General features: G+C 46.4%; 1 protein-coding gene across 1 annotated transcript in view; it reads left to right on the top strand.

Moving 5' to 3' along the window:
• Positions 1-247: 247 nt before the first annotated feature.
• Positions 248-26,584, top strand: part of LOC120440355 (metabotropic glutamate receptor 7-like) — a 98,814-nt gene continuing 72,477 nt past the window's right edge. The window contains exons 1-2 of the mRNA XM_039612689.1: positions 248-379; positions 1,793-2,578. Coding sequence (XP_039468623.1) covers positions 248-379; positions 1,793-2,578 — 918 coding nt within the window. The remainder of the gene's footprint in view (positions 380-1,792; positions 2,579-26,584) is intronic.

The following is a 26,584-nucleotide window of genomic DNA, read 5'->3' on the forward strand; positions in this document are numbered from 1 at the left end:
CAGACGGAAGTTGCTGCTGTGGCCTCTTCACTGGTGTTGTGGTTTGAACTCCCAGTGTTAGTGGGGGTTTTAAACTAGGCCTGGGTTAACAGTGATTGTCTCCGGTGCTGTTTGCCTGCAGGATGCCGTAGAAACTGTGTGAATGTTGGTCGAAGACCGAGGAAGAGGAGAGGGGGATGGCATGTTAGCAGGCAGCGAGAGAGAAGGAAAGACAGGAGTGAGAGTAAGGACTCTAAATGTGGGAACTATGACCAACTGCTTGGAGCTGCTCGGCAGTCTGAGGTCTTTGGGTGTCATGAAGGATGACATGCAGAGGGTGATGGAGGCAGAAGATCTGCTGTGGCGAGCCATAATGGGATCAGCAATTTTGAATTTACAAGTCAGATATTTGATGTGAGATGTCACCTGGATGCCTCATACGTGACGCGTTTCTGACATGTGCTTCCGGGAAGGGGCCTCGGCAGATCCCGGACACACTGGAGAGATTCCGTCTCTCGGCTTTGGTGGGAACTCGTTGGTGTTACTCAGAAGAGTTGGACGAGTCCCGCCTACCTGGACTATCTCTGTTATCTGGATTTATCCTAACATTAGCGATCAGCTGGGTTATAAACTCACTAACTAACCCACGGTTTAACCTATGTGTTCAGATGAAAGAGGCGAACTGTCAGCAGAGTGTTTGACAAAAGAAGCAGAAACCATAAAATCAGAAAACTATGAAGAGATTAAAGACAGAGTACAAGTATGTGAGTGTGTGTGTCTGTGTGTGAGTGTCTGTCTGTGTGTGATTATGTGTGAGTGTGTGTGTGTGTGTGTGTGTGTGAGTGTGTGTGTGTATCTGTGAGTGTCTGTCTGTGTGTGATTATGTGTGAGTGTGTGTGTGTGTGTGAGTGTGTCTGTCTGTGTGTGATTATGTGTGTGTGTGTGTGTGTGTGTGAGTGTGTGTGCAGCAGGTGAGTATTAGACGCTCTGACTGAACGCGTCTCTGCGCGGTTGTGTGTCTGTAAAAGAGCTGCTGTGTTAATAAAGTTGCGCCTGTTTGAAGCCGTGACGTTTCTAATCAGATATTAGATGATTGGATGTTTTACACGCAGGTTTGGTTCTGTTCTCTGTTTCACACGTTACAGCTGAAACTCCTGATTTCCACCAAAAAGCGGAGAATGCGGCTCGTCAGAGAAGCGCGAGGACACCAGAGGCTGCTGCTGTCCGCGCGCACAGGTCCGAGGGATCTTCGGGAATGATGACGCCATCTACGCGGAGAACTGATTGGTCCTTAGACGGTTCTGTCACACCTGTTGATGTGAAACGAGTTACGGTGGCGGTAAGACCCGGAGTTTGGCTGAAGTAACCTGGGTGCCCGGAAGCGGGAAACGTGATTTTAACGTGAGTTTCTGAGGACACGACAGGAGGAAGAGGACACCGAGCCTCGCGCTCCCGTTCACGGTAACGGTCCGTGAGCCGGAGCACGCGCAGGCTGTTTGTTCGGCTTGTTTTGGCAGCACGAGCCCTGCGCTGATAATTATACAAACGCGCGTGGGCGGCGTGAGCGCGCGTGCGTGGATGAGAGAGAGAGAGTGAGCGAGCGAGCGAGATAGGGGGCTGGTGGACCGTGAGGACCGCGCGCGCAGAGCTCCTCTCCTCGGCTCGTGCCGACTCCTCTCGCCGCCTCTCTTTGATCTTTTTCGGCCACTTTGTGCGCAGAAGCCCGGGAGCCTGCGCGGAGTGCGCGCGCCCGCAGACAGGTGTGCACGGCGCAGTTACCGGAGCGGTCTATCGTCACGGGCTGTGACATCAGAGCCGCGCGTGGGCGGCGGGCTGCAGTTACCGGAGGAGTTACCGAGGAGTTACTGGAGTGGTGGCGCTCGCGGGGCCGGGATGGTACTCGTGCAACAAGCGGCAGGCTCGCGCGGCGCGGATGCCGTGGCTCCTCGCGCGGGATCCCAGCTGTGCCGGTGAGCGGGTGCTCTCTCTGCGGGGCGCGGGCCGGCCACGAGCCGCCGGATTTACGGACCTGTCCCGAGAACAGCCTCTTCGCGCCTCCTCGCGCTTCTGCGTTTTCCCGTCGCGTGACCACACGGACCCCGGCGCCGGCATGGGCGGGCGCTCCGGCCTGCCCGTCCGCGTGCTGTGGATGCTCCACGCGTTCCTGGACCTCGCGGGCTCCCAGGAGATTTACGCGCCGCACTCCATCCGCGTGGAGGGCGACGTGACGCTGGGGGGGCTTTTCCCGGTCCACGCCAGGGGGGTCCCGGGGACGCCGTGCGGGGACATCAAGAAGGAGAACGGCATCCACCGCCTGGAGGCCATGATGTACGCGCTGGACCAGATCAACGGCGACGACGAGCTGCTGCCCAACGTCACGCTGGGCGCGCGGATCCTGGACACCTGCTCGCGGGACACGTACGCGCTGGAGCAGTCGCTGACGTTCGTGCAGGCGCTCATCCAGAAGGACACGTCGGACGTGAGGTGCACCAACGGGGAACCTCCGGTGTTCGTGAAGCCCGAGAAGGTGGTGGGGGTCATCGGGGCCTCGGCCAGCTCCGTGTCCATCATGGTGGCCAATATCCTGCGCCTGTTCCAGGTACGAGTCAGTGTCACACCTGCCCGCCCAACGCAGAGACGCACACACACAGACACGCACACACCTCCCTCATAAACCCACAGTGTGAGTGTGTCAGAGTCTAATGACTCCTGCAGACAGAAGAACACGTTTCTGCAGGTGAGGCTGTGCGCGAGTGCGTGTGTGTGTGCTGGTTTCTGGATCCTGTTGCTGATGCAGGTTCAGATTCTGGTCGTGTTCCTCGGCCTGATGGAAATCTTTAGTGTGTTTGTGTTTCAGGTTTATCTCCTGCTGCACACTCGCTGTGTGTGTGTGCGTGTGCGTGTGTGTGTGTGTTGGGTTTTGAAACAGAGGTGATCGGATCACTGAGCTCCCTCTGGGGAGGGTTTTGATTGAATCACGTGCTAAATAAGAAAGACTTTTAAAGTTTTTGTCATGAAAGAGTTTTTGGTGTTCAAAAAGGTGAAATATGTGTAAGAAGAGCTAGAGACTGACAAATCCAGGGGACAAACCACAGAAACGTTCAGTGCATGAAAAACCACATCCTGACCTTTGTTTTCCTCCCCAGCACAGGCTGAGGGGGGCTGTGGTCATCACGGGGTTATCCTTGTTTCTCTAACCCAGATCATCTGGTTTTACTGCCACGCTAACTCTGACCCCCTGTGTTTGAATTCTCTCACTGCCCTAACCTGAGAGGGGTATCGGGGGTCTGGTGGTGCCTTCAGCTGGCTGTGATCCCCGCGTTCGGATGGCGTGGTCGGTCAGGTCGGTAGCAGAAGCCCCGCAGGTGAAAGGGAAACGGACGAGCAGCTGTTAGAAGGAAAAGGTCAACGAGGCTGTAAGAAAAACACCAGCGAAGAAGAAGTGCCTGGCGTTTGAAGCAGATGTGACAGAAGCTGACAGCTGTGCCAGGTCTGAATGTGTCGCAGTGGGTTCAGTGATTTCTGACTGGATGAGCTGAGGTGCTTTAAATGGAGGATTTTTCTGAAAACACCTGGTGTGTCCGTGTTTGCTGAAGGGATGAGAGGCGAGGGGCAGCTAGCGGACGTGCAGAGATTTAATGAGGAGGGTTTTTGGATTGTGAGGATGGAGTTGAGCTCAGATCAGTGTGAGCTGATGAGAGAGGGAGGGCTGTTGTACAAACCACCGTCTCCATCGAGCGCTGCTCAGACGCTCTGCTTGTATTTCCAGGTGTTTCACTTTAAGCCCGCCTCTCTTTTTCTGCTCGTGATGTGTTAGAGGTCCTCAGGACCATCGACGTTCCTCCTTAAAGACGATGCAAATCCACTTCACGCTGCTGTGTGTGTCACTGTGTTACTGCTGCTATAATCTGTGTGACTGTATGTGATTCAGCTCACAGCAACACCGAGCTGCATGAATTCATCCAAACTTCAGCTTGTAGTTCCATCCTGTAGTTTAAATGCTTAAAGACTTTTTTACTCCTGAAAGTCTGAGCCGAGGATTGTCCTGCTGATCCGCCTGCATCTCCCTGCCCTTCACACCGATTGGTCTGTGTATGTGTGATGTCACCATGTGACCACCTTCTATCCGTATGACTGGATGGAGAAAAAAAGACCCAAGATTTGTTTCCTTCCCATATAGAAAAGAAATAGTAAAAATGTATAAAAGACTTGCATCAGATGTGGCCTACTTCATATAGTGAGTAATATAAGGCTTATATGATTTACTCATGAAAGCGGCCACTTTCTCATTACTTTCATATATTGTTTTAGTAAGTATCCAAAACATACAAGTTTCATTTATATAATTTTTCAAGGGATCTTATATCTGTTTTCACTCTTGTATGCTTTTCATACAAGTTTCACACAAGACAGATACAAACTTTATAAGATTTATATATATATATATCTTTTCCATATGGGTTCAGCTGTTTCTTAATGTTTCTTTTCCAGCTGACATCTTTGTAACATCAGACTATGTTTTGGTCTCCTCGCTCACTTTCTCTTGCTAAACAGCCCTTTAGTTTCAGTTCAGATTCAGTTTTATTTGTCATATGCAAGTTAGCACAGGGTCAACATTGCAATGAAATGTATTTGATGAGCAGAAGACAGTCACTTAGCAGTACAGTAAAAAATATAGTAAAAGAGCAAAATATTTATAAAAAATAGTTTATAAAAAATAGTTTAAAAAGTTAACAGACTAAATATATATATAAATATATATATATATATATATATATTTATATATGTGTGTGTGTGTGTGTGTGTGTGTGCATATATATATATATATATATATATATATATATATACACACACACACATATATATATATATATATATGTGTGTGTGTGTGTGTGTGTGTACACACTTGTGAAGAGATAAGGAAATCGTTACAGTAATGTGACCGTTGACATGTATTTGGGGGGAGGCAAATGGGATATTGCACATGAGTTAGCTGATGCTAAAGCTAAAGAGTTAGCATAAATGTTAACCTGGCTGGTGCACACGATGATGTTAGCTGATAGCCACAAACCCAGCCTAGCACCAAGCTAGTGTGCTCCTAGTGCCAGATAAACCCGTATAATTGGAGGGTTGTGTCAGGAAGAGCAGCAAATGAAACGAGAGGCCATCTTTCCTCTTGAGCTGGTCTGTCCTGGAGGTCAGCTGAGTTACGAGGTGAAGCACCGTTAGTTGTGTTTGTTGTGTAGCGCTAACCTGTTTTAAGCTGTTTACTCATCAACTCTGAATCCTTTTCTGTAATCTGGCTCATTTGATCTTCTTGATTTTTCTGTTTGAGCCAAGCCAAAGTTGCAGGTTTGAAACCTGCCCCGGACTGCGGTCCAGATCAAACAGCTGATCTGATGATGTGTTTATGACATCTATTGTTTCTTTTAGTTGTTGTGAGTGTAAATTTACTGGTGAGTAGGTTGATGGTTCGGTCACGCCGAAGAGCACGACTAGGAACAATTGGCGGTCGGTCGATGGTCATTTTTTCTGCTGGCGACCGACTGCAAGTAGTTACAGCAACTAACTTCACCCAGAGGTTGTGAGAGATTCAGCCTCCGGGTGAATGCTTTCAGTCACACGGTGACTGCACAGGTCACCTGACGCGAGGCAACCTGTCTCCAAACAGTCGCGGTCTGACTCAGACTGACTGCAGCTGCTCTGACTGGTTGGAGAAGAGTTGCAAATAACCACAGTTTGATTATTGAATGCAGACACGTGTCCTCAATGACTGTGAGCGGTCACACACCTGGTCTTTGAAGCAACCATTTTAATTGTGGCTGAGCTGTGCTCTCCAGCCGTTAGCGTTAGCAAAGTTGGTGCAAGCAGGGAGAAACCTCGGCGCCATGATGGCGAACAACAAATCAGGTTCAAAGTTTTGTGCCCAGACTCAGCAGCTCGCACTCAGGTTGCACCTCGGGAACATCTGTTAGGTATCTGTCAGTCTGGATCTGGAAAGGTCATCATCAGCTCGTGGCGCTGTCTTTAAAGCATGACCTCACCTCAAGCTTTTAAAACATACGAGCGTCCTGTGGGTGTATGGTTATTGTAAACGCCAGTTGATGATGTGGTTTCAGATAGGCTGGTGATGCTTGAATGTGTGGTGCAGGCTGTAAAGGTGGCCTTGTTTGGTTTTTAGTGAAATGGCGATTGGCTGGTTGGTCACCCGTCTGCTGTTGGAGCCTGAGACCGAGCAGAGCACGCAGCAGGAGAGGAGCATGACACCGTGCTGTTTGTGATCAATAACATAAAGTATCGTGTACGTATACACCAGCAAGAGAGTGCAGAATCATATAAAACCTTATATGATGAATAGTAAGCTGTTATAATAACTGTGCTGTGTTGGTGCTGTGCAGCTCCACGAGCCGTGGACGGACGGCTTCTAACACGCTGATGTAACGCTGCTTTGTTGGGTTTGTAAAGCTTTGAGCCTTTTTCATACGTTGTTCGGTCTTTAAGGTGCTTTAAGGACGTGAACGCTGACGTGCTGTTCATGCCACACGCCGTCTCATGATCCACCAAGCTCTCACTTCTGTTGATAATATCGATCACAGAGTCTGCTATCGCAGTGAAACTGGGCCCGCTGTTATGTTTTGGCGCGCGTTGGATGTGTTAGCGTTTCTTTGTGAGGCACAGTTTCACAGCTTAGTAACTTCTGTAAGCTTTTCAGAGCTTTGGCTCTCAGGCCGGCCAAACCTCCACCAGTTGAAAACAGATTTTGAAAAGAACTTAATGGGCCCGAGCTCAGGATGTTTTTAATAACAGACGCTGAAAAGCTGATTCTCAGTGGGAGCACAAAGTGTTTCTTCTATCTCAGACATTTCACAGCACACAGCATGAAAAATGTTTTTTTGGGAGACACTAAAAAACTGGCTCGACCTCAAGTTTGGAGTCATATGAAGATACATATGAACAGAAATGCTTTTTAGTTTTTCAGTTAAATGTTGCTCAAGGAAAATATTTGAGCAGTTTAAGAGGAATCAAATGAATTTAAACCATTAACGTCTCTTTTGTCAGGGACACATTTCTGCAGCTTTAGCTGAGGGTAAATGAGTCAGACAGAGGAGGGACGGTCGGTGAGCGACCGTGACCCTCGATGCAGTCGAACGGGAGGGTAATTATTTTCCCTGTGATGGAAAAGTCATCTGTTCCACAGCTGTTTTCACTTCATTAAACCCCTGATGTTCCTAAATGGCCTAGTTGGCACCAGAGTCACATCACAAACACATTAAGGCCCCGCTCCCTGGACTGCTGCCCCCCTTTGGTGGCTCGGAGGTCACAGCAGAGCCAGAAACAGACTTTTGCAGAACATGTAGGACAGTGTGTTCTGCTTCTGCAAAGTCCTCATTAACATATTTATACAAAGACGGCAGCAGAGGGAAAACTGTCCTCGCTAAAGTTCATTTTGGGGGCTATCTGATGGGCGGAGACAAACGCCATCACGTGACAGCAACAAGACGTCAAACCAAACCTGAGCGGAGTTGATCCGCCCACAGCAGGTCAGTCGTGATCTGTTCAGAGAGACGCCTATGATTACCATTTGCACGTCCCCGTGCATTCAGCACTGGTGCCAAATGCAGTGATGTCATTGGTCAGGTCTTTGTATGTATTCACGTGTGAATAAGGCTACGTCCACACGTACATGGGTATTTTTGAAATCCCAGCTTCTTCTATGCATTTGGGTCTTTCGTCCACACGTAAACGCCGTTGTGGATCACTGAAAACGGAGATGTTTAAAAACTGGGCGGACATTTTTGAAAACTCAGTTTTTGTGTTTACGTGCAGACGAGGAAAACTGAGATTTAGTCACTCAACGTCAAAGGTGTGCACCACGTCATTGTTTACATGAGATGATTTCTACAGAGGCAGATAGACACTGTTGCTGTTAATCGTACTATCTGCAGTTTTTACACACTTACGTAGACACGCCGTTACTGTCAGACTGCTTCTATGCGCCATCTTTGTTTACTCTTTCCCTCCCTAGCTTTTAGATCTCTGATTGGCCAACATTTCTACATGTTTACGATTATATCGCCCCCCCATTGCTTCGGCATGTTCTCGGCAGCGTTTGACTTTGTTTCTTTTTAAACAAAAATGGAAAATCTCAGTTTACGTGTACATGTGGATGTAGCTTAAATCGAGCTTGATTCGCAATAAAAAAATATTTTAAGTCACAAATTATATGCGTCGGGTGTGTGTCCGGCTTCTATGCCTAGAACAAAGCACCAGCTTTGAGCGCTAGCTTTGAGCGTTAGCTTTGAGCGCTAGCTTTGAGCGCGGGAGTAGAAGAGCAGTGTGAACCAGTCCATCTACAAACTGAGACTTCTGTCAGGCAGATAACCCAAAAAGCTTTGTGATGGAGTTTACATTAGTCACAATGACGATGTTATCTGATTACTGAATTTGGTGCAGTAATATCTTTGGAGAAAAAATGTAGTGTGATTACAGGTCACACCCAGTCCTGGCAGCTAACAGCTTACACCTCCTGAAGGTGCTGTGAGGCGGGCAGCTGTGGCTCAGGGTGGGTGGTGTAATCCCGGCCACGTGTTGTTTGTTCTCAGTCTGTGATGAGAGCGCTGCACAGTATAGCGCGTCTGGTATTTGGGAGGTTTTCACTCAGATTAGCAAAGAAACGGCTAAAGTGAAGCTAATGAGGCGTTTTATCAGTGAAGCCAAGAACACAGAGGTGAGGTTAGTCCTGCTGTGTTAATGCTGTGGTTCAGCTCGTGTGTGTATAATATTCACACAGAAGGTTAAAGTCTTATTAACATTTAGTTTTTTATATTAAATCAGCAGATAAAGAGATCTCCCAGCCTCTGACATCCGTCCATGGTCCATGTGCGTGTGTGTCTCCAATCGTCGTGTACGTGAACACGTAACGCTCTTTTAACGGAGGAAGTCGTGTTCTTCTTCTCTCGATGTTTTCCTGCGATAAGCCCGTTCGCCGCATTAACTCTGACACGTGTGCTGGAGCTGGAATACAATGCATGAAGCTAATGAGCTGTAGCCTACATCCCTCCCATTAACTCCCATTATCAGCACTGCTGGGACAAACAACACATATTTATCTTTTGAAAGCATCGAAGCCACCTACCAGAACAATTATCGGACACATATGGAGGGTGAGGGATGACGCCCAATTAGACAAATTGGCTTGTTTTTATTAGCGGGTTCAGTTTCACTCAAATTTATGGCTAACGAGGGAGTAGAGTCCGTAATGTGCAGTGACAGAGGGACTTAACGAGCCCGTGCCTTCGCTGCACCTGTGCTGACTCCACCATCGTCACGGCCAGATGAAGCAGCCGAGAGGACGGCGAGGAAGAAGGAAGGAAGCCAAACACAAGGAAGGGAACCAAATGTCACAGTGAAACATGCGAGTCGGGCTTTTGTCAAGCATAACATTTAAAGACATTCCTACAAAAATCATCAGAAGTAAATATGAATAAAAGCCTGTTCACAGTTATGTGTTTAGTGCCATGAAAGCACCGGACGACAACACACGATGTTAAACCAGAGCCTCGATGCTTCATGTCACCATCACTTATTCACTGAAGACCAGACCTCCAACGATGATGTCATATTTAAAACTACGTCTTGTGTTTTTGTAACAGGAAGCTATGGGGACAGTATCGCCTCGTCTGTGCTCAATACCAACAAAGAAGAAAGTAGCGCGATTGGTGCTGTGCCAGAAACTGACTGCTCGTATTTAAACTGCTGTAAATAACTTGTTGGTCTATAGTATGTGAAATGTCAAATGTATCCCTCATGAATGATGTCGAGTCATCTTGAGCCACAAACATTCAGTTTGTGGCAGCGACTTTTATTTATCCAGTAAAATGTGTGTCAGAGTCATGTGGCCCAGAGGGCAGCAGGCAAATACAACAAATATCACAACAGTTCTGTCAAAGTATTAAAGGATGGGTTATAATGTAAGTACAATAACACAGAGTTACAAAGATACTTGAAAACAGGTCATTTTAACATGTTATATATAACCGCCTGTTCACTAAAGTCTGTTTACCAACATGAGTTCAGACGTCACACATAAAAACACACCGAGTAACAACAACAGCAAAGCGGGAGGACGGAAGAAATGAATGGAAACTGAGATTTTATAAAAATGTGAAAGAATTGCACAGAAATCAAACAAACTCTATGCAGACTCTGCAAAGTTGAGCTTTCTCTCCACGACTGCTCGACCGCAGTGCACGAGCGTTTAAACGCCGCCTCCCTGGAGCTGTGACGTCGCCTCTGATGGGTTTGTTTTACAGAGTTGCTGCGTCGCGTTGATACCATGTTTGTGTTTACAGTAAACAGGAGCAGCTCCACTGTTTCCTAAGGTGTTTTTGCTCACATTAATATGATGTCAGGTAGTTATTCTGTGGGTTGGAGCGTATCAATAACTAATTATGTATATAATCAGTTAAACAGGATAATTGGTATTGAACACCGCACCATCTGAGAAACTATGACATGTAACCACATCTGGGATTAGTAACAGTCTTTTCTGATCGTGTTCAGTTTTATTAGTATTAAAGGTGCATCGATGAGTCTGTCCTGTAAAGAGGCTCATGCTGCTCGCACATGGCTGAAGTCATGAACATCTGTATCATCAGCATCTGGGAACAACAGAGCTGAGAGCGAGCCTTCCTCCAGGCTGAATCCAGAATCATCTTAAACTTTGGGAACTCGTTGTTTTGGACTGGAAAATAAAATATTTTTGATTTGATTTGAAGCTTTATCTGAACGTCTGGCTGTGGCACACATTTAGTGTCTCTGTAATTATTATCATTGTTATTATTATTATTATTATTATAGATATTTTATTTTATGTGGCACTATCCACGTTCTGACCTCATCAGAGCTCGAAGCCGATGAGTTTGTGCGCTTTAAGAACTGCTGCTGCATCATGCTGGAAAACGCACAGACGGTTTGGTCAGTCCTTAAAACGCTGGTGAAGCAGAAGCTGTCTGCGATTGGCTCTGCTGTCCTCAGGCCCAGCCCCTGATGTCCAGTAGTTATGAAGAAGAAGATCATCGACACTTTAAATATCGACTCTTTGCAGATATTTCATTTATTTGCCAAAAAGCTCTTTGAAGCTGCTGATGGTGGTTTCACTGTATCAGAAACGAGCAAATAGCTGCCATCGTGTCACCGTTTTCATCATCACCATCTCAGTGTTTTTTAAAACTGCAAGCTGTGCTCTCACTGGCTAACGACTCGCCAGTGACATAGTCTTCTTTTCTGACGCTGAAATTTCTGCTACAATGTTTCCTTCCAGTCGGAGGTAGTTGAAGGAAAGTAAAAACTGTTGATTGGATGAGAACAAACTGGGGCCAGTGCAAGCCCTTTTAGCCACGCCCCTTTACCTACATGACAGGAAGTCAGCGATGCAGACCTTTCAGTGAGAGAAATCGGCACACACACAGGAGCGACTAAATAAATGCAGTTCTCGGAGTTTCTGATTGATGTATTCCCGCCTTTGTTTTTACATTCGGTGTTTCCCTCCTGATTCCATCAGACGTTACATTTCCTGCAGCCATAAATCAGCTTCACTCCTTTAACATGTGTGTCGACTGTATATCTAACAGCAGAGTAAACAGGCAGCCCTTTAGCTTGTACCAAAACATAATTTAACACCAGAGCGCGCTGGAAACTGTTTGTCTGCATGAATGTGGTGATATTTATCATTTTCAGAGAGGTAATCATATGTTTTTTAGCTGATGTGAGTGTCGCCGAGTATTCCTGCTGTAGAGAAAACAGTAATTGTACTGAGTGCCACTCGTCACCGGCTCTGTCAGATCTGAATGAATCACCCGGTGACTCATGTTGTATCATCACGCTGTGAGCTGCGAGTTAAGGACCTCGGCTCAGAATGAAGCCGCACAGATAGGAGAGGAGGAGGGCTTAGCGCCCAGGTTCAGGAGGAGACTTTGAACTGCTCGACATGGACGAGCGCCATTCAAAGCCAAAGAAATGCCGTCGCTCGGCCCGTTTCCTCCTGTGCTAGTATGTGACCGGGTCAGACGTGCACTCATTATGCTGTGGAGCATTAACATAACGCTGTGGCTGCCGTGTAGCGCCATCCTCACAGACAGAGAACGTCCAAGTATCTTTAAAATCCATGAAAAACATTTTACAGAGCGAACTGTAAAAGAAACTATTAACAGCATTAAATTAGAGGAAAACTGGAAGATGACACTGAAAGGACTTTTAACATGTGACCACAGTCAATGCTCTTGGCGTCAGTAGTCCGGTACCAGCTGATGGTTTTATGAGCGGTTCGGTTCACCTGTGCGTGGATCTGTGCAGACTGTACTGTGTAACTGTGTGAACGTGTGCGTCACATTGTTCTGGATGACCGACTGCAGCATCTGGACCGGATCCTGGTGACGCTCCCTCGCTGTGGGTGTTCCCGTTCTGTCTGAAGGGAAAAGGCTTTGCCACTTTCGGTGGCTGTGATTGATATTTTTAGACGCCACGCAGACTCACAACTCTTGGACACAGAAGTATTGGAAAAGCATCTCTGACCTATATTCACTGAAGTACGGCAGGCAGAGTGCCGATTCCTTAAAGTGACACTGTGTTGGCTGTAGTCCGCCACGCTGCATCCATCTTTTATTGCGTCTGTGTGCAGGGAGGACGGGAAAAGTTTCTTTCAGGTCAAAACAAATCGGGCAGGTGTAATTGGCAGGTAGCGTCCACAGCGTGGAGGCTTTCATCGCACAGGAAGCTCCAGTTTCCTGAGACTGCACGAACAGAGGTTTGATCTCGGCTCACATTGTTGCGTGTTGCTGGGAGAACTGGCCCTCTGTTGTAGTGAACGGCCACGAGTAACGAATACGAATGAGTGGCTTTGTCAGTATGAGGCAGCGCTGCAGTGAAAACACGATCCTGTGGCGTTATTACAGCTTCTGTTAATGAAGCTGCGCAGGACTCGTCCTCCATCATCACAGCGGGATGCTCCGCTTCACTAGAGCTGCTAATGTCATCACCAATAGTGAGACTAATGAGTCATTAACATGAATTTATTGTTTTTAATGAAGTGAGAGACTCTAACATACCATTAAGAATACCAACACCTGGACTCTACCTGCACTGGGCCTTAGCCCGAGTTGAGGTTCCCCAAAGGATGAGCTGCTTTCAGAAACATGACGGCGTCCTCGGCGAGGAGGATGAGGGATGGGAGTCAGTGTGTCCAAGTCTGACGCCATGGTTCCCTGAGAGATGGAGTTGGAGTATCTCACAGTCTTACTGGAAAGGTGGAGCATTGGGTGGTGTGCTGGAGTTCTAAGGTGAGCAGGTGTCCCGCCGACCTATCGCCACGAGCTGCTGGTGGTGACGCCAGCAGCAGAAAGGAACTTTGAGGCAACCCGTGTAGCCCACGAACTTAATGGAGAGAGATTATAAATCTGATCTCGGATGGGAGTGCAGTGGAAACCATCGCTGTGGGAAAAAACCACATTGCTGCCACTGCAACATGATGTCATGATGACCAACATCCACCCAAACCTGGTCAGGACTCAGACTGTTGGACTGCAAGTGAAGCAGCAACAGAAACAATAAGAAAGCTCAGTGAGCCGTCACTTTAATTGTACTTTGATGGAAATTTGCAGGAAATAAGCTGTAAGTAATAAATGATTTCAGACTGTCGGTCCGGGTCAGGGTTGGTTTGAGTCTAAATGTGGAACGATGGCACTTTTACAGCTGTTACTCTTCTGCTTCAGTGTCCTCACCTTGCAATACAAAAGACTCTCAAATGGAAATACTGTCTCAGTATTTTCCAGTTTGCTGTTCCAACCAGGTGAAACTGATGGTTGATGATGATCTGATGGATGTTATTCGGTTAAGTCCTGAATGAAGCAGCAGAGAAACAGTCAGGTTTCCCCTCCTCGTCTCTTCAGCAGCTCGTCCTAATAATCTAAGACCCCAGAGAGGGAGAGGCTTCCCTCCTCATTTCGGGGCCTTTTGCCTCCTCTCAGCCTGTCGCAGCTGCTTGCCGAGCCTCTTTCTCCTCGCCATCTTTCCTGAGCATAAAGGAATTGCCGCGGTCGACTCGGCCCTTGGAGACGCGCGCGGGCCCATTTATTACGGCCAGAACATCTCCTGTGGGCCTGGACGGCGCTCGCACTCTGCTCGCTGTGTTAGCGGCTGCAGCTGTGGATTAAACAGCTTTGTTTCAGCTTGTTGGTAGTGATGACACATCGGCGCACGTTGGGGTTCACATCTATTTAGTTCAGTGCTTCTGAGTGGTTTTTCATCCCCGGGCTTAAACTGAGAAAATTAACTGTCACCACAGGGCAGACTTCTTCAAACACAGACTTAAGCTGAACACTTGTTCCTGTGTTTTCCTTCAATATGTACACTCTGTACCTCAGTGGATCTACAGGACAGTGAAGGCCTGGTGGTTACAAGTTCCTGGCTCAGTTTTCCTTTCATCTGTCATCATAACCTCCAAACACGTCCGAGGCCGGCAAAGCAGCGACGAAAAGTCGCCATTCTGTAATCAGAAGGTGAAAAAAACCTTTAGATTCATAAACTTAAAGTCCAGAAGGCACAAAAACCATTAAAGTAATGCTACAGCGCCCCTCGTGGTCAGTGCAGGTACTGCAGGTGGGCCACAAGAACATGAATCTACAGGGTGGGCCATTTATATGGATACACCGTAATAACATGGGAATGGTTGGTGATATTAAAGTCCTGTTTGTGGCACATTAGTATATGTGAGGGGCAAACTCCTCAAGATGGTGGTGACCATGGTGGCCATTTAGAAGTCGGCCATCTTGGATACAACTTTGTTTTTCAATAGGAAGAGGGCCATGTGACACATCAAACTTATTGGTAATGTCACAAGAAAAACAATGGTGTGCTTGGTTTCAACGTAACTTTATTCTTTCATGAGTTATTTACAAGTTTCTCTTTGTTCACAGCCATTGACATGTCGAAGAGGTTAACACGTGAGGAGCGGATCGAAATTGTGTTGATATCTGGTGAACGAGTAACGGGTCATTGCAGCAGATTTCAATGCAAGACACCCTACGAGACCACCCATCTCCCATGTTACAGTTAGCAAACTGCTTGCTAAGTTTCGTGAAACTGGTTCAGTGTTGGATTTGCCAACATGTGGATGCAAGAAAACTGCCACTAATGAAGAAACATCAGTGGCTGTCCTAGCTTCATTCAGCAAGAGCCCACAGCGTAGCACTCGCCGCATGTCACTGGAGAGTGGCATTAGTCGAACATCCTTCGGGCGGATATTAGCTACTCACAAATGGCACCCTTACAAACTCCAGCTACTGCAGCATCTCAACGAGGATGACCCAGATCGGCGCACAGAATTTGCAGAATGGGCAAAACAAAAATTGGAACAGGACCCTCAGTTCACGCAGAAGATTTTGTTCAGTGATGAGGCAAACTTTTATGTGAATGGTGAAGTTAACAAACAAAACCACCGCTATTGGTCTGACACTAACCCACATTGGATGGATCCCTCCAAGACTGTTGGAACAACAAAAGTGATGGTTTGGTGTGGTATATGGGGTACAACGATAGTGGGTCCATTCTTCATCAATGGAAACCTCAAGGCCACTGGATATTTGAAGTTGCTACATGATGATGTGTTTCCCTCTTTATGCACTGAAGCTGGCACGTTCCAGTTTTTCCAGCAAGATGGTGCACCACCACATTATGGGTGCCAGGTCCGAGCATTCCTAGATGAACAGTTTCCTGGAAAGTGGATTGGTCGTCGTGAGCCAGTTGAATGGCCCCCAAGGTCTCCCGATCTGACCCCCTTAGACTTTTATCTTTGGGGTCATCTGAAGGCAATTGTCTATGGTGTGAAGATACGAGATGTGCAGCACCTGAAACTACGGATACTGGATGCCTGTGCTGGCATTTGTCCTGCGGTGTTGCTATCAGTGTGTGAAGAGTGGGAGAAGAGGGTTGCATTGACAATCCAACACAATGGGCAGCACATTGAACACATTTTATAAGTGGTCAGAAACTTGTAAATAACTCATGAAAGAATAAAGTTACGTTGAAACCAAGCACACCATTGTTTTTCTTGTGACATTACCAATAAGTTTGATGTGTCACATGGCCCTCTTCCTATTGAAAAAACAAAAGTTGTATCCAAGATGGCCGACTTCTAAATGGCCACCATGGTCACCACCCATCTTGAGGAGTTTGCCCCCTCACATATACTAATGTGCCACAAACAGGACTTTAATATCACCAACCATTCCCATGTTATTACGGTGTATCCATATAAATGGCCCACCCTGTATAATAAATGCATGAAAATTTTATAATTTTCAAACTAATAACAGAGAATGATAATTAATAGAGTTAAAATGTTGGACTGTAGTTCAAAACAGACGTACTGAGAATCACAGTGTTTGTTTTATTCTGTAATAACTTCATACATTTTCATATCGTGAATATTAAAGTACACAGAGCTGGGTGGATATTCGATGAATTTTTGCTAAATGTTGAAGGGTCTGTGCACCTTGTGGCATAAAAATATTAAAATGGAAATTACCATTAAGTTCTTATGATATTCAATATTTGAAATTGAAGTAATAAAACACAGATGTTGGATTATTCCTAATTTATCCAGAATCAAACAGAAAAAATGACTCTTTTAGTCTCAGTTAGGATTGCAGTGATGTGTACAGACAGTGTAATCCGGCTGATGTTGCAGTAAATCTAAAAACGCCGGCCCACTTGGCGTGCACCAAAGGAAGCAAGGATTTGAAATTCAGCTGCCGGAGAAGGCCAGGAATCACCTGACGCAGGGTTTTTAGAGTGCGGCTGTTTCAAAGGCAACTCTGTCTGTACCAGTTTCAAAATAAAAGCCCTGTAGCATTTCACTGCAGAGAAACCCTCATCTCAGATGTCTGCTCTTATCTTTTATCCAGTTTTCACTGAGCAGCCTTTACATGTGCTGTGAGTTCTGCTTCAGCCATTTTAACTGTGGAAAATGTGCACCGAGCTTCCTGAGAGCCCACAAGTACAAAAAAGAGAAATAAATAAATTAAAAGTAAAAGACAAAATTGGTTGGATTAATCAGTAAAATCAGTGAAATCAAGTTTAAAGCAGATTCTGCAGACAGAAAATCACATTCAGGTGTTTTTATCTGGATTCCTGCTGTGTGTTGATGCAGAGCCTGTATGTGAGGAACAGTGCAACCACAGGTAGGTCCACCTGTCAAAGAGGCCACGCCCCTAATAATGTAAACTTGAAGCCTTAACAAAGTGTAAACAGGTGAAGTATGAAGGGAGACGTGATCTCTATAAACATGTTTATTTTAACATGGGGATCTATGGGGACTGACTCACTGCTGCCTCTGCTGGATGTCAGAGGATCTGCGGCTGACGATCTCTGATTTTCACACGCACTAACTTCCTGTGAAGATTAGCGAAGAGGTTTGATGGCTCAGGGCTGTGGCCGACCAGCTGATGTGAAAAACATTAAAAGATTATTTAACGTCGCCGCCGCTGGCTCCTCCTGACAAAGCCAATCAGAGTCTCCCAGTGTCCGCAGCACTGTGAGCGGCGAGCGCCGCGGCGGGCGGCTGGAGGTGATTTGTTGCCTTTTGGCCGGCAGCGAGCCTCCTGCCAGTTTACAGCAGTAAAAAGTCACCGTGGTATTTATGGTGCATTATGTTTTCAAATTACTCTCAGTCAAAGGTATAAAAAAGCAGAGAGAGGTCACTGCTGTGTTCAGTCTTCTTCCGCACTGGAGATGCTTGTTTCCATGGATACCATTCAGCTATAACCAGCACATGTAGTGCCAGTTAATTACAGTTCAATATATTGGTTTCATAGTGGAACAATGAACAATTAATTAGTCTAATGCTGGAAGAAATATATCAGCAGTAAAAGTACACAAGTATTACCAGCTTCCTGTAGTGAGTGTCTGTCAGATCAGTGACCTGCTGTAGTGGAATTAAAGGATATTCGAGCATCGCGTACGAATGCTTGTAGTAAAAAGGCCACGTGGGTGAGGAAAGTGTGTCCTGTCACACTGCTCTGCGCTGGTGGCTGTGAGCGCTCAACAAACTGCCCGTCATCCGTCCTCCAGGAGTCAAAGATCTCCGGACACGAGGGGCGGGGCCGGCAGAGCTGCCTCTCACTTCTAGGAGACGGTGTTTTCCTGGCAGAGCGAAGGCGGAAGCAGATTAATGTGCTGCCAGCTCGATGTGGATGTTTTAACACTTTTTACCAGTTAGGAGCATTTTTTATTAATTAATGTTTATGTTTTTGGCAGACGAAAGAACAGATGGCATCACGTGTGTTAATACGAACATTATCAGCAAGAATCACAGAGACATGATGAGCACAGCTGCTCTAGAAGGAAGGCCACTGGGCACGAGTTCACGAAGGTGGTGCCCTGTACCTGCACCCTGCATGGATGCTGGTAGGTGTTCATTTAGCTGGTGGATGTTCAGAGAAAACACCAAACTGTGCTTTCCAACAAAGAACCTTTGAGGGAACTAACGGTTCCCTGTAGGGATGCTCCTGAGCGGAGCCTAATGCTGTGTGTGTATTTAAACACTGTTCTGCATGAATCAAAGTGAATGTTAAACATCGAACATCCACACCTCCTGATGTGGGTGCACGCATCTCTGACACGGCGACAGGCGAGGGTTCGTCCAGCAGAACATCAGCGCTCTGACTTTAAACTCAGCCTGTTTAGCGTTGGATCATGAGATGTTAAAGCTGTTGTAAATTAATAAAATATCAGGTCAGTGTTTCTGGCGAATACATCCGTACCCAGCAGGTGGACTGATGGTCCATCCCTCCAAGTGCACCTGGAAGTTCCTGTAATGGAAACTTTTCACTGAAAAGGTCAAAGGTGGGATAACCACGGTCTGTGTTACTCTTCTGAGGAACATTCTGTGAGGAAACAAAGTCCTCGCAGGCCCGCCGTCCTCGCAGGCCCGCCGTCCTCTCAGGCCCGCCGTCCTCGCAGGCCCGCCGTCCTCGCCGTTAGCTGAGCTGAAAAGTGTTTTGGATTCACCGTGGGAGGAATGAAAGCAGCCAGCGTTCAGCGCTCAGCTGCCAGCTCGGCTCAGCCCGCTTCACTGATTCACTGAAGCTCTTTGGCCCAGGGTACACAGCTGCTCTACTTTCCGCTTCTTTTATTGTTGTCCACTTCTTCTGTGCTGTACCACACCAACCCTTCCCTCAGCAGTGGAGAGAAGCTGTAATCTGCGGATCAATATAACGCACCGGAGACTTTAAACCCTCTCACGGCCGCCTCTGAATTTTTGCTCGTTGATCTGCACGGAAGACGCCGAACGAGGAATGAAAAGAGCACGGCAGAAGCCATTGTCTTCTTTTTTATTACTCCCAGCAGATATTCAGAACAATCGTGGAGGACTGAGCCCCGGCTACGTGCTCTAATTAATGATTTCATTATTTCTGAGAGTGGCTGCGCCTCCGTCTGAAGCTCTGGTTTCTCCTTTGTCTCGCTCGCTCATTACACTGTGATGTCATTATAATTTCACCTCTTTCTTCTTCTGCTGCTGTTTCTTTATAGCTTCTTACATAAGCGCCGCAGTTTGATGCTGCACAACAGACACTGAAAGCACCGAGGGTAAATTTAACCAACTGTGCAAACATGGATGTAGCCTTACAGGAATCCACTCATTCACTATGTGTGTGTGCATGCAAGTTTGAAAGAAGGACCAAATATTCATGAAGTATTTAGACTGAGTGAGCAACATGCAGTGCTGTGATGGAGAGCGTCGGCTGTCAGACGCTGAAGTCGTTTGTTTTCATTGATTCGTCTTGATCGCGTTACTGCGATGATGATCAAAAAGGATCAAAGATGAATAATGTTAGTGTGTCTTAAGCTCCAGGCTTTGTTTCAGGAGTTCACTGAACTTTTAAAACTTTGATGTTTCGCATCAGTTTCAGAAATCCTGCCCAGAGTTTCATTATTGTAACATTATGATGATTAAACTGAACTTATCTTGTAATTCAGGCTACAAAAAGTTTGTCCTTTAGGACATTTTATAGTTATGAAATACATACTGTAAGGTAACCATGGCAACCAGGAGAAGCCCAGGTAACACACACTGACACCTGCAGCGCAGCTGTGAGGTCACTAGGAACCCCGCCATAGATCTGCTGCAGCAGATGACTCTGCTCGTTCCACCGAGGACGTGTTGTTTTATGAGGACGGAGCTCCTTGCCGAGGAGGTGCTGGCTCTCTGCGGCCTGCTCTCGTTGGTGTGTTAATGCTTCATGTTCTCTCGTTTCCTGGCTGGACGTTTCGGACGTGCACGAGCCTTCAGACGCACGTCTCCGAGGGCTTGTGGTGAAAGGTTGCTCGGACCGATGCTCCGACGTCTACTGCGGCGCCATCTTCAGGTCTATTTTGTCCTGTGGGCTTTTTCACTGCGAGCTGGTGGATGAATCTCGCTGGCGTGATTTGGCCCTGCGGACGTGACGCCTCGCCGCTTCATCGGGCAGGATTACTCGCCAGTTAGACGAGTATCTGTTGTGACCCCTGCTCTCACTGCTGCAGCGTGCCTTTGCAGGGCACCGTGCAGCATTTTACATTTTTCTGTAATAACTGTCCTGAAAACGTTCACGGTCAGAGGGCTTCCTGATCAAGCAGCACTCATTACAAACGCACACAGCAGGAGGGGACGTGCTCCACTCTGGAGCTTTGTGTAAACACATGAAAACTGGTTTTCAGCATAATTCAGGTTTGAAATGCTGTTGGTTCATTTCAAGATTTGTATTTTTCTCCTGGACCGAACGACAGCAGCTTTGCACGAGTCACAGTTCAAAGAATAATCCTCCTTCATCTCACACTGAGCCTCGGTGCAGTCCGTCATCATCCTCATCCTGTAGTTCCTGCATATGTGTGAATGCAGCGAGGCTGTGCACTGGTCCACAGCAGTGTTTAAACACGGAGACATGTGGGAGTCATTCCTCAGACCGTGTCATCATGTGTGCACAAGCTCTTTAATCATTTTAATGCTGAAACCTAATTATTGGTGTTCTCCTTATTCAGGACTTTAAATGGTTGTTTTACAAGAAAACATGTTCTCTGACTCATGTTTAGATTTTACTATAAAAACATGAATTCAGCTTTTGACTTTGTCTTTTCTGGTCTGATAAATACCTTCAAACACTGAAGCATCGGCTGATTTTAGAACGCGCGATGCTGACCAACGTGTTTGCATGTACATGCAGAATAAACACCTCTGATTCATGGACGTGACTTCATCCTGTAAGCGAACAGGAAGACGAATATCGTGTTACAGTTGTTGTGTGTGCTGGTCCTGCTGCTGCGTGCTGTGCATGTAATCAGATTACACGTGGCGTTATCCTGCTGACGCCCAGACAGACAAACAGCTGAATGTAAAGCTCAGTCTCAGCGATGGATTTGATTGGTGGTGTTTGATTTATTGGTAAACTGTGTGTCTGAGTTACACTCACCTGTGCAGGTTCAGCCAGGTGTGTGCATCAGGAGGAGGTGTGGCTTTTATTGCCCAACTTAAATTATGGATGTTAATTATTTATGATGTTAAATTTGTGTAATGAGTAAATATTCAGTGTCTGTGAGTCTGTGATCACAGTGATCACAGAGCAAACAGCTGCACACCATAAACTCATATTTGTCTCAGTCAGAATAAGTTGTACCTGGTTAGCATCACAGGTTCACTAGCGTAATGTAGCATCTGTCAACCCAAATCTACTAGCTGGTGAAGAATCCACTGACATGTATTAATGCACTGATTAATCCGCGTGTGCTGATAACGTACAATCTTTGACTTTTAAACCTCTGTGGCGCCGCTAACGTGTCGTACTAATGTCTGTGAACCAGCACTGCTGCAACAACCTCGTCTCTGTAACGTCGTCCACGCTGCGAGGGCGGGGCAGCTTTGAACTTCTTCATTACACGTGTATGATTTTACAAAAGACTGTAATAAGACCGCGCTGTTCAAACCAGTTAATTCCACACTCGGATCTGTTTGTTGTCTCTTCAGCTGCAATCACGGCCGACGCGCAGCCGCCATAATTACATACCTGCTCTGTCTGTCATCACCTCATTATATCATCCTCGCCAGAGGCTCAGCTCCGTCACACTCCTCACTGCTGCTTCTCTACATGACTTATTCTTCATGCTGCAGAGAAACGTGAGAGGCAACAGGAAGTTAGTTAGCCTAACCACACAACATTGGTGTCACACGTTTACACCAGCTGCACACCTGAGTGTCAGCACAAAGCTCACCTGGACGCCAGATTTTCATGGATAGTTCATCACACAGGAGTCGGTCCACAGTTGGAGGCGAGAGTCGAGGAAGGCGGATTTTGGGAGAAGTGACAGAGTCCGGTCACACATCAGTCACACATCAGCACAAAGAAGAAAGTCGACATTAGGCCTGAAAACAATGACTGAAGGTTCTCGGTGTGATGCACACTGTCATCATTGCTGACGTCCATCCGTCATGTTTCTTCTGCTTATCTAGTTCAGGCTTGTGTGTGTGTGCTGGAGGCGGGGCACACCTGGACAGGTGACAGAAAACAAAAACCCATTCAAACGTAGAGTAAATGTGTCGTATTTGAGCTCTTGTGTGTTACATGTGCACAGCCTGATGCTGTTGTGTTAGTGATGATCGACGACGCCCTGACCTTTTCTCGTCGTTACGAGATCTCGTTAGTACACGACGGCTTCGTCTCCTTTGTGCCGTCAGAATTATGTAATGTGTCCTCATTTTGCGAGCGCAGTGCGGGCGCTGGAAGTGTTTGTGGGGCCGACAGGAAGTGGAGTGTAAACATGGAGCATCTGTATGCAGACTGCAGCCTGATGCAGTGTTTGGAGGAGGCAGATGGAGAGTGGGAGGACGCTGCAGGAGCAGAGCCGCCGTTTTCAGGAAGACGCCTTCGTGCTTCAGAGGAACTCGGCGTCCTCGGAGAGGAAACCTTTGTACTGCTGATCAGCGGCAGCTCGGGTGGCAGACTGGTCTCGGGCTTGCGATGGTTTATTTCACTGTAATGCAGATTAGTTATGTGTTATTGACGATGCTAATGATAAATGCTGAAGTTTCAGAGTGGCAGAAGTTCTGTCTTTCCTCGTGACGTTGGGAATCAAACTTTTCCACCTGAGCGGTCTCAGTTGTCCCGAGTTTGGACACCCGTCTTCATCGCAGCCTTCGTCTGTGACACAAACGTCGTCTCTGTTTTTCGTCTTCTGCTCGCTCGTGTCATAAACGATGGGGATGCTGGGGCCTCCCATCAGCCTGCCTTCGTCTTCCTCGTTGGTGCTGTAACAAGCTTCTCCTGCGAGGCCAAGCTGCCACAGCCTGTTAGAGCATCCTGACGGCGCTGCTCAGTCCTCCAGGTACCAGCTGCTGACGCAGAATGACGGTGAAGCTGTCGTCTCCACCAAACCTGTTTCCACCTTCAGTTTCTAATCTCAGGGAAAATTTGCGTCATATTTTAAAGTATTTAAAGCAGATTAAAGGCAGGACGTGAATGTCGCTTCATGGACTGAGCTGAATGTGCTTTGGATTCGAGCCGTCGTAATCTCCGAGGCCTCCTGCAGGGACGCCAGCCTCCTGGCATGAAAGGATGATGGTTAGCAGGTTTGTGCTCTGTTCACGAGTCGAGCCATCGTCCTCTGAGTGAGCGCTGTCAGGATTACACCTGTTTGAAACAACGTCGCCTCCAGGGTTTCTCCCTCTGTGTTTTTCAGAGAGATTCTCCTCGTCTGACCTTTGACCTTTCACTGAACAGAGTAGAAAACATGAGAGCAGCACAGCTCTGGCTTCAGGTGTGAAGCTGTTCATCTCACAGCACACAGCAGGAAGCCGTCCTCTTCAGACTCATCACAGCAAAGTCTTTGCCCACACAGAGACTTTAGTGCTTTCAGAATCGAGTCGATCAATTTATAATCATAAAAAACATAAAACTGTAAAATTATTTATTTTATTTTTTTTTGTTAACCTGTCCCGTTTGGTTCTTTTGCCATCAGAATTATTGTCTAAAGGCGAAGAAAGATGCCCAACGGATTTACTTTACCAAATGGACCATCCCAGCCTTGCCGTAATGGTCCATCTGATTCACCTTTTATTGTTTGTTTTATTTTCACTTGCTGAATACGGGACAGACTTAACTGGGGGAAGGAAAGAAAAACAGCGGGGAAGAGGGACGGGGAAAAAGGGCAAAAAAACAAAAACCAACAGAATAAGCAGACAGAATAAGACAGACAGAATAAGCAGCAACTCTGTTGCTTGTGAAGCTTGCACACAAGAATTTCACTCGCATGTACTGTACCAGTGTACCTGCACATGTGACGTGACAATAAAGGTGATTTGATTTGATTTGATTTGATTTGACAAAAAATACATATATCGATCACCTGGATCACCTGTTGAGAAAGAAAGAAGAAAGCAAGCAGAAGAAAACGAGAGTAATAAACAACATCACAATGATCTATGGGAATATGACAGTAAATACTAAATATTAAACATTATTGTGCAGCACGTAAGATCGACAGCGCACAGTGTGCTTTGAGGTAGGAGCCAAAAAGGGTGTAGTTTGTGTGTGATCACCCGTGTGTACACCTGTGAGCATGAACGCGCTTGTTTTTTTTTTTAAAAGGTTCCTTCATGTAATGATCTGCTAGAGGGTGTGGGGGGCCCACACCCTCTAAAATAATTTTTAAAAACTACTTCCTGGAGGCGTGGCATGCAGCAGGAAGCACGGCCATCAGAGCCCCGCAGATCAGATTAATATAGAAAGATTGAATTAAGCTGCAGGAAAATGCTCCTGATTATAAACTCATTAAAGCAGGATTCAGCGGCGTGATCAGTTTATTTCCATCTGGGGCAAACGGCAGGCGTGTGACTCTGATCGGCAGCTTTAAAGGAAGACGGCGGCGAGGAGTCGGACGCTGGGCTGAACTCCTCGTCCCTGTTTGGTGAGGAGGAGCGCTGAGGCACGCCGACGGACATTATCGGCTGTGTCAGGTTTTCATTTTAAAGCTCGTCGACCTTCGTGCAGCAGCTGCTCTGGTTCATCCAATCACCTGCCAAGTACTTCTACAAACTGCTGCTTTCAAATATTTTCCAAAGGTTTTGTGTCCCAGATGGTTCAACGTGTCTGAGGAGAGTCTCCGTCATCAGTCACAGAGCCAACTGACTTTAACTGGGCTAAATGTAATTCTATTCATTTGTTTATTTAATCTGTTTTTCACACCAAAAGTCAGATGGTTTAAAAACTGTCTGAATCACTGAGAGTGGAGATTAGACTGAAACTGGATCCTTTTACTGTTGAATGTCTAAAAAAATCAGATAAGAGAAAATCTAAAGAATAAAGTGATCGTGTTTCGTGAAGACATTTATAAGCAAATGCAAAACAAATGACAAATAATGAAAAATAAAATTTAATGAAAAACTAAATTTAATGTGTAAAATTGCATGAGAAGAATGACTGATGATTTTTACAATTAAGTATTAAAAAATGTTAGAATGAAAACAAAAACATGAAAATGTAAACATTTAAAAAGTCTAACAGGATGCAGTCACGCTGTAACAATCGAGGCCAAAATTAAAAGATAAAGACAGAAAACTGCAGAAAGATTTGAAAATGAAAACAAAGTAAAATAAAAGAAAGTGATTAAAAAGTCTGAGAACAACAAGTTTAATAAAAAAAAAGCTGAAAGTAAAAATGTTCTGAATGAGGAGTGAAATTAAAGAGTAAATGATAAGAAATGGAAACAGTGGTTACTGGATGAGTAAAAGGCCTCACAGCTGGTTCAGTATCTGGCCTGGGAACATGCTGGTGCAGCTGGGGCTCAAACTACCAACCTTTCAGCAGTTTTGTTGATTGCTGGAAGCTGAAGTTTGTCCAGTCGGAGTCTTGGATGCTCTGTCAGCAGCTCTTCATTAACATAAATATGTATTTTGCTCAGTTCGGTTTCAGCTGAAGACAACATGATGACAGCACTGCCATGTTTTCCTATGATGATGCTACTTGGAGGACGTCGTGTCGTCCCGGGGTTCCTGTTGATGTGAAGCTTAGCATTGAGACCAAACAGTTCAGCTTTGAATATTAAGCTTTGCTCATCCAATGAAAAACCACCGCTGCTAATGCTCGTGCTCGGCGTTTTCCCTAAAGCACGACTGTACCATGCTGCTCGGCACGAGCCAATGAAAACCTCCAACAGGGGGCGACACCTCTGAGCTCTGGGCTCAGTAAACCCTGTCCTGATGAGTTGATGGGTCACTGAATAAAACATGTTTATTTTGTGGTCTCATTGGACCAGGAAGCAGGATTTGGATCTTACACCTTACAGCACCTGTGGGTGTGCTGCGTTCGTTAGTCCACCTTGTGCTCAGATGTCAGGTTTCTGGAAGCAACGATGGATTTCGGGTTTACACTGAGGGAGTTTTTCCGTGGTTGGGCTGTCAGGCTGCACAGCTCATGCTAACATGTTAGTTTCATCTGACTCTGGCTGACGGCCTGTGGACTGAAGTGAAACCAGCGGCGTCCCAGTGATGAGCGTTTCACAGGCTGATGAAGAAATAACAGAC

This window comes from Oreochromis aureus, linkage group 5 (assembly GCF_013358895.1).
Source record: "Oreochromis aureus strain Israel breed Guangdong linkage group 5, ZZ_aureus, whole genome shotgun sequence".
Lineage (NCBI taxonomy): Eukaryota > Metazoa > Chordata > Actinopteri > Cichliformes > Cichlidae > Oreochromis > Oreochromis aureus.